This window comes from Triticum dicoccoides, chromosome 6A, assembly GCF_002162155.2.
Source record: "Triticum dicoccoides isolate Atlit2015 ecotype Zavitan chromosome 6A, WEW_v2.0, whole genome shotgun sequence".
Taxonomy (NCBI): Eukaryota; Viridiplantae; Streptophyta; class Magnoliopsida; order Poales; family Poaceae; genus Triticum; species Triticum dicoccoides.
In genome coordinates, this window is record NC_041390.1 from 414,795,549 (window position 1) to 414,804,886 (window position 9,338).

At 45.7% G+C, this 9,338-nt stretch overlaps 1 protein-coding gene across 1 annotated transcript; it reads left to right on the top strand.

The window, feature by feature from the left end:
* Positions 1-3,833: 3,833 nt before the first annotated feature.
* Positions 3,834-5,105, top strand: LOC119314867 (putative cyclin-F2-1). The gene has a single exon (XM_037589552.1). The coding sequence runs from the start codon at positions 3,834-3,836 to the stop codon at positions 5,103-5,105; it is 1,272 nt and encodes a 423-aa protein (XP_037445449.1).
* Positions 5,106-9,338: the final 4,233 nt, after the last annotated feature.

Here is a 9,338-nt window from a genome sequence, read left to right on the forward strand (position 1 = left end):
ATTTAACGACATCATTATCGACATCTTTTTTCTTTTGCATATCACATAAATCAACGAAGCTATTCAGATGAGTAGCGGCATCTTCACTGGGAAGGTTGGCGAATTGATCTTTCATAACAAGATTCAATAAAGCAGTATTGATTTCACAAGATTCAGTATTGGCAAGAGGAGCAATCGGAGTGCTAATAAAATCATTATTGTTGGTATTGGTGAAGTCACACAATTTGGTAGTATCTTGAGCCATCGCGACAAACAAGCAATCCAACACACGAGCAAACAAAAGGCATGCGAGAAAAAGGCAAACGGAGAAGGAGAAGGGGAAGGAGAAAGAGAGTGCGAATAAAACGGCAAGGGTGAAGTGGGGGAGAGGAAAACGAGAGGCAAATGGCAACTAATGTAATGCGGGAGATAGGGATTGTGATGGGTACTTGGTATGTTGACTTTTTGCATAGACTCCCCGGCAACAGTGCTAGAAATTCTTCTTGCTACCTCTTGAGCTTGCGTTGGTTTTCCCCGAAGAGGAAAGGATGATGCAGCAGAGTAGCATAAGTATTTCCCTCAGTTTTTGAGAACCAAGGTATCAATCCAGTAGGAGGCCACGCGCAAGTCCCTCATACCTACACAACACAAAGAGCTCAACGCAACCAACGCGATTAGGGGTTGCCAATCCCTTCACGGTCACTTACGGAAGTGAGATCTGATAGATAATATTTTTTGGTATTTTTGATATAAAGATGCAAAGTGAAAAGTAAAAGGCAAAGTAAAAACAAAGCAAGATTAAAGTGATGGAGATTGATATGATGAGAATAGACCCGGGGGCCATAGGTTTCACTAGTGGCTTCTCTCAAGAGCATAAGTTTTCTACGGTGGGTGAACAAATTACTGTTGAGCAATTGACAGAATTGAGCATAGTTATGAGAATATCTAGGCATGATCATGTATATAGGCATCACGTCCATGACAAGTAGATCGAAACGATTCTGTATCTACTACTATTACTCCACTCATCGACCGCTATCCAGCATGCATCTAGAGTATTAAGTTAAAAACAGAGTAACACTTTAAGCAAGATGACATGATGTAGAGAGATAAATTCATGCAATATGAAATAAACCCCATCTTGTTATCCTCGATGGTAACGATACAATACGTGTCTTGCTGCCCCTTCTGTCACTGGGAAAGAACACCGCAAGATCGAACCCAAAGCTAAGCACTTCTCCCATGGCAAGAACTACCAATCTAGTTCGCCAAACCAAACGGATAATTCGAAGAGACTTGCAAAGATAACCAATCATACATAAAATAATTCAGAGAAGATTCAAATATTGTTCATAGATAGACTTGATCATAAACCCACAATTCATCGGTCTCAACAAACACACCGCAAAAGAAGAAGATTACATCGAATAGATCTCCACAAGAGAGGGGGAGAACATTGTATTGAGATCCAAAAAGAGAGAAGAAGCCATCTAGCTAATAACTATGGACCCGAAGGTCTGAGGTAAACTACTCACACTTCATCGGAGGGGCTATGATGATGTAGAAGCCCTCCGTGATGACGGCCCTCTCCGACGGAGCTTCGGAACAGGCCCCAAGATGGGATCTCGTGGATACAAAAAGTTGCGGCGGTGGAATTAGGTTTTTGGCTCCTGTTCTGATCGTTTGGGGGTATGTGGGTATATATAGGAGGAAGGAGTACGTCGGTGGAGCACCGAGGGGCCCACGAGGCAGGGGGCGCGCCCTGTAGGGGGGCGCGCCCCCTACCCTCGTGACCGCCTCCGATACTTCTTGGAGTAGGGTCCAAGTCTCCTGGGTCTTATCCGAGAACAAAATCACGTTCCAAAAAGGATTTTTCTGTTTGGACTCCGTTTGATATTTTGTTTTTTCGAAACACTGAAATAGGCAAAAAAACAACAATTCTGGGTTGGGCCTCCGGTTAATAGGTTAGTCCCAAAAATAAAACAAAAGTGGAAAATAATGCCCAATATAGTCCAAAACAGTAGATAGTATAGCATGGAGCAATCAAAAATTATAGATACGTTGGAGACGTATCAGCTGCCTCCCCCCCCCACCAGCACCTATATATACATGAGAGGGAGGGGCGCCACAAAACCACGACAATCCCCAAGCCGTGTGCGGCGCCCCTCTCCCCGGTTTCATCCTCCGTCAAGTATTTCTGCAGTGCATGGCGAAGCCCTGCGGGAACAAGTTCACCACCAACGTCATCACGCCGTCGTGCTGCCGGAACTCATCTACTACTTAGCCTCTCTTGCTGGATCGAGAAGACGAGGACGTCATCGAGCTGAACGTGTGCTGAACGCGAAGGTGCCATACGTTCGGTACTTGATCGGGACGGATCGTGAAAGTGTACGACTACATCAATCGCATTGATAAACGCTTCCGCTTAACGGTCTACAAGGGTACGTAGGCATACTCTCCCCTCTCATGGCTATGCATCTTCATGTATAGATCCTGCATGTGCGTAGAAAAAAAAATTGTTTTCCATGCAACATTTCCGAACACAAATAACATCATGAATTCCAGCAATTAGCCCTGTCCGTTCCGGCAAAAACAACCTCACCGTTTCCACAATCCACCAGTCGGTTCCTGCAAAATAAACCTCGTCGGATCCAGCACCTCTCGCGCGGCCATCCCCTGGAGAGAACACTGCCGGTTCGGTCAAACTCCACGGCCGGTGTAGCAAAAAACCATCATCTATTCCAGCATCGCTATAGATTTCAGCACCTGGTGGCCACTGGGCGCAACATCATTGATGGTCGGTTCCAGCAAAAAGCGACTGATGTTGTAGCATTGCGCCGGCTGGTTTTAGCACCGCCACACCCTCGGGTTGCAACACACTGTTGTCAGCGGTTGGGTTTGGCAAGCAAATGTGGACGAGATAACTGGTTTGACCTTTATGTTAAAGTTTAGCACGATTTGACCCACGTTCTAGAAAAATCTCATCTACCCTTTTTCGGTGAAGCCAACATCCATGGCATTTTTGGTTCAATAAAAAGCGCCATGGTCCTTGGTGTTTCCTCCCTGGCGCTTTCTCCATGGGACTTGTCGTTTTTGACAAATGACAAAACGCCATAAACCATGATGTTTTGGCTCATGGGTAAACGCCATGAACCATACAACTAGAACCCCATGGATATTGGCGTCATTGAAAAAGGTCAGATAAATGATTCTTTTAGAAACAAGATCAAATTGTGTTAAACTTTAAGAAAAAAGTCAGAATAGTGATTCTGTCCAGTAAATGGGTGGACGACAGTGTTTCATCTACGAAAAGATAAAGGAGTAGAAAAAATGCGGTCCTATGAGGAAGACGTGGCGCACGAATCCCTGCGTGATCTGACAGCGCGTGCGACCGGCGCAACCCGTTGCCGGTCGGCCGACACGAACCGTTTCCCAATCAGCAACAACGATCGAACGCACTTTGTTTGAGCCGGAGACACCGGTCATGCATACTAGTACAGTACGTCCTAACAATTGCCGGACTATTCTCAAAAAAAAAAAACTATTGCCGGACTGCCAGTCGCGCGTCTCTTCCGCGCAGCATACGAACTCGATCCAAAACAATGACGGCAACAATTTATTTACGCGTGGAAGCAGTAGCGTGTGTCTTCCATCCATGGTTAGTCGCAAAAGTTGCAATCCGAATCATCGCCAATACGAGACGAGACCGGTAGCGATGTGGTTTCCCAACTCTCAGGAAACCCATCGAACGAGTCGCCGTCATGTATAAATGGCAGGACTCCCTCCCTGCATCATTTGCAATCACGTACCACCCTCCAAGAGTTCGAGACCCCTTTTTCCCCCTCGCTCAAGCGATGGCTGTCATGGATCCCTTCACCGCCGACCTACTTTCGGGTCCTTCCCTCCCCGGCGCCTTCTCATGCGCCGCCGACCACCGCATGGAGTTTGACGACGCCTACCTCCGGGCGATCGGCGCACTCCCTCCTCTTCCGACTGTCCACCTCCACCACGCCGCGCTCAAAGATTCCGTGGAGCTCCCGGCGACGCTGTATGCCGCCGCAGTCGATGCCCATCTTTTTCCCCCGCCGTTCGAGGTGCCCTTGCCGTCCCTGCTTCCGGACCGCGTCGTCCCGGACTCCAAGAACACGGCGGCACGCCCGCATCTGTCCGGCTTCGAATTCGCTCCCACGCCCGCCGATCACGCCGCCGCACTCGGATGTTCCGTGGAGCTCCCGGCGACGTGTCAGCTGTACGCCGCCGCACTCGACGCCCATCTTTTTCACCCATCCTTGGAGGTGCCCGCACCGTCCCTGCTCCCGGACCGCGTCGTCCCGGACTGCAAGAACTCGGCCACGCGTCCGCGGCTCTCCGACTACGACATTGACATCGACTTCAACCTCTGGGAGATGGAGAAGAACGTCGAGGAGCGGCCTTCGCCGGACTACCTGAACACGGTGCAGGGAGATCGGATGAGCCCATCGATGCGTGCCACCCTCGTCTTCTGGATGGACGACTTCACCCGGCACTACGACCTGGCCCCTGGCACGCTTCACCGCGCCGTCTCCTACGTCGACCGCGTCCTGTCGGCGCGAACCTTGTCTACGGCTCGCACGGACATGGAGTATGAGCTCCGTCTCCTGGGCGCCACGGCCGTCTTCACCGCCGCCAAATACGAGGAGCGGGGCACCAGATTCAAGGTGAACGCCGCGAAAATTGCCGACGACTGTGGGTTCGCCACCAGCAAGGAGGTGACCGACATGGAGTGCAAGATGTTGGCGGCGCTCCGGTACGAGCTCAGCGGACCAACGGCCTACACGTTCGTGGACCACTTCACCAGGTACAGCAACGGAGAGCGCGAGCTGGAGGTTCAGAGGTTGGCGCATCAGCTCGCCGAAACATCGCTGGTGGACTACAGATGCCTGCAGCTCATGCCGTCCGCCGTGGCGGCGTCGGCGGTCTTTCTCGCCAGGCTGATCTTGAACCCAATGGCCAGCCAGGTGCAGAAGTGGAACAGGGAATTCACGGAGCTGACAGGGTACAAGCCCACGGACCTCATCCTTGGCATTCAGTCCTTGTACATGATGAATCCCGATCCTCGCTTCGTGATCTTGCCAGAGTTCTTGTAAGAATGAAATGGAAGATTTAGGCTATCATAGCCAGCCCAGTTCTTTAGTTCAGGAAACTTACATCGGTGTCAACATATACACATATATGTATGTAGTATCTGGCCTCGTTCCCTCCTTGTCAAAGGTGTTGTTGAAGAATCACATTCTCCTTGAGGTGGTCAAAAAAAATTTGGTTGATGCAGATATGGTTGTTGTTGTTCAACCGTTTGTTTTGATCGCCTCGGATTTTCTTTTTTTCTCGCTTAGGCATAGCTTTGGTCTTCTATGACTTTACTCGTGTTTTTTATGTTTGTGTTGTCGTTGGCTGTGTGCATCATAATTATGCCGAGAGACCGAGTGTACGTTCATTGTATTTGTATTTATTTGATGCTCATTTTGAGTCAATAAAATTCATAAATGTACGTGGTATCTCCAATACGGTATTTCTTAGTAATTTTGAAAAATGTCTCAATATTTTTTTCCTAAACCAGGCCAAGAAAAACGGTAGTTTTTACAAACTTACACTTATGAATTGCCCACATGTTGGAATACTAGAATACTAAGGTTTTAGATTACCGCGGTTTCAAAAAATTGTCTGTCGGTGAGTAGGGATACCCACTCCGAGAGAGGTATGGTACAAACGCATCTCGGCTTGTTCATCGGCCTTAGTGCCTAAGAGCTGCCGAGTCATGCCCGATGCGTCTGAATAGGCATTCGTAAGAGATAATGGCGAGATCACTACTTTAGGAATTCTACATTCACGAAAGATTTGTACCCCATGACTAGATGACCATGATAGTATTGTATCAATTGAACATAGATACCAAATGATTGACTTGGGACTAATTATAAGGGTACTACATCCGCTAAAAGGCAAAATGGAAGCTCTTTCTTGTACCCTAGTTCGGTGGATAGAAAACACCATTTCACAGAGAATCGCTCAAAATACTTTTTCCGCCGCCGCAAGTTTCTGTTCTTCAGAGATCCCATCTGGAGACATTTTCCAGTACTCTGCCGGAGGGGGATTCGATCACCGAGGGCCTCTACATCAACCTTGTTGCCCTTCCGATGATGTGTGAGTAGTTTACCACAAACCTACGAGCCCATAGCTAGTTGCTAGATGGCTTCTCTTTCTTTGATCTTCAATACAATGTTCTCCTCGATGTTCTTGAGATCTATGTGATGTAATCTTTTTTTTTGCGGTGTGCTTGTTGGGATCCGATGAATTGTGGGTTTATGATCAGATTATCCATAAATATTATATGAGTCTTCTTTGAACTCTTTTATGCATGATTGGTATAGCTTTGTATTTCTCACTGGTCTATCTATTTGGTTTGGCCAACTAGATGGATTTATCTCGCAACGAGAGAGGTGCATTGTGATGGATTCGATCTTGCGTTGCTCAATCCTAGTGACAGAAAAAGACATGACACATACTTGTATCATTGCCATTAAGCATAAAAAGATGGGGTTTATTCATATTAATTGGGTTTACTTTGTCTACATCATGTCATATTGCTTAAGGCGTTACTCTGTTCTTTATGAACTTAATACTCTAGATGCATGTTGAATAGCGGTCGATGTGTGGAGTAATAGTAGTAGATGCAGCTAGGAGTCGGTCTACTTGTCTCGGACGTCATGCCTATATACACGATCATTACCTTGGATATCATCATAACTATGCATTTTTCTATTAATTGCCCAACAATAATTTGTTTACTCATAGTATGCTTTTTATTCGAGAGAGAAGCCTCTAGTGAAAACTATGGCCCCGGGTCTATCTTTATCATATATAAAATCCAAAAATACTTTGTTGCAATTTATTTACTTTTTTGTGTTCATGTTTATCTATCTATCACTACGAGATTTGATCCTTGCAATTAACCGCCAAGGGATTGACAACCCCTTGTTTGTGTTTGGTGCAAGTATTTGTTATTTTGTGTGTAGGTGTTGTTCATGAGATCTTGCGTGGTTCTCCTACTGGATTGATAACATTGGTTCTTAACTAAGGAAAATACGTATCTCTATTGTATTGCGTCATTCTCTCCTCTTCGAGGAAATCCCAACGCAGCTCACAAGTAGCACGTGCTGAGTTGGTAGGTTAGTTCCCCAAAATGGTATAAATTTCATATAAAGCATTCAAGATTGATAGTATAATAGCATGAAACAACTAAAAATTGTAGATATGTTGGATACATATCAGCATCCTCAAGCTTAGTTCATGCATGTCTATCATGTAATCTTTTACGATATGAATTGAGAAATGATGAAGTATTTGATAACAACATAATAATATCCATGAATACTTGAACATAATCATTACTCTTCAAAATATACGATGCTTAACAAATGTTATCCCTACTCATTGGACTATGTATGCATGGCATGACTCCGCCTTCATCACATAAATATAAATCATGAGCACCCCAGTGTCAAACCATGATATTGTATCAGATGAAAATGTTTTATATATGAAAGTTGCTCAGAAAAATCCAATGAATCCGAATACACAGTCCGTTCATCTGTCACATGCCCCTAGCATGCTGAACATGGAACTTTCCCCCTCTTTTCCTTTGTCCGAAAACGCCAAACACAGGAAAACCCTCCGGATGTTTTCCCCCTCCGTCTGCAACGTGTAGTACCGCGATAGAACGCCCCTAGAATGCTTATCATCATGTCATGCTTAGTGTTGCACTTGATTGCTTGTATTTACTGTTTCCTCCCCTCCTCTCTCCGGTAGACCCCGAGACCGATGATGCCCTCGTGATAGACTACGTCACCAATGACCCTTCTTTTGCAGCAAAGCTTCTAGGCAAGCAAACCCCCCATTGAGCATTCCGATATTGCCCATCTATTTCCCTCTCATGCTTGCATTAGAACTGCTACTGTTTCTGTATGATCCTACTTTGATGCATAGCCTGTTTTTGTTACCTGCTTTCATACCTTACCTGCTTATTCTAAAACCGCTTAGTATAGGTTGGTTAGAGATCCATCAGTGACCCCCACCTTGTCCCAGTTGCCCATGCTTTATGTTCGATGACGCGATCAACATGATCGACGTCCAGGCCCCGACACTGCACATCACCCCCCCTAGTTGTACGACTCTGTAGAGTTACTATCGAGTGCTGAGGGTGATACCTCGTCAGCACTTCTGATGTTAACCATGTAGTGTAACTATTCGGTCATGGTTATCGAGGGTGATTCCTCCTTCACCACTCCCGATAACGACTCTGTCGTGCAACCCCTCAAGTGTGGACCAACGAGGGTGATTCCTCCAAGTCCACCTTGATGGTTACATCGAGTGGGAATCCATCAAGGGTGATTCCTCAGGTTTCCCCCCTTGTTGTTTCAGACACACCAACAAGGAATTCACAGAGCTGACAAGGTACAAGCCCACGGACCTCATCCTTGGCATTCAGTCCTTGTACATGATGAATCCTGATCCTCGCTTCGTGATCTTGCCAGAGTTCTTGTAAGAATGAAATGGAAGATTTAGGCTATGATAGCTAGCCCAGTTCTTTAGTTCAGGAAACTTACATCGGTGTCAACATATACACATATATGTATGTAGTATCTGGCCTCATTCCCTCCTTGTGGAAGATGTTGTCGAAGAATCATAGTCTCCTTGAGGTGGTCAAAAAATGATTGATGCAGATATGGTCGTTGTTGTAGTTTAATCGTTGTTTTGATCGCTTCTATGACTTGTGTTTTTTATGTTTGTGTTGTTGTTGGTTATGTGCATCATAATTATGCAGAGATAGAGTGTGCGTTCATTGTTTTTGTATTTATTTGATGCTCATTTTGAGTCAATAAAATCCATGAATGTACGTAGTATCTCCAATACGGTATTTCTTAGTATTTTTTAAACATGTATCAATCCTTTCTTTCCTAAACCAAGCCAAGAAAAATTGTAGTTTTTACAAACTTATACTTATGAATTGCCCACACGTTGGAATACTAGAATACTAAGGTTTTAGATTATTGCAGTTTGAAGAAACTGTGTGTAGGTGAGTAGGGATTCCCACTCCGAGAGTGGTATGGTACAAACGCATCTCTGTTTGTTCATCAGCCTTGGTGCCTAAGAGCTGTTGAGTCATGCCTGATGCATCGGAACAAGCATTCGTAAGGGATAAGGGTGAGATCACTACTTTAAGAATTCTACCGTCACGGAATATTTGTACTCCGCGATTGGATGACCATGATTGTATCGTATCACTTGAAGATCGATACCAAACGACTGACTTGGGACTAAGT

What these genes read in the sequence shown, in the direction of transcription:
- LOC119314867 (XM_037589552.1), top strand. Translation starts at nt 3,834, where the DNA reads ATGGCTGTCATGGATCCCTTCACCGCCGACCTACTTTCGGGTCCTTCC.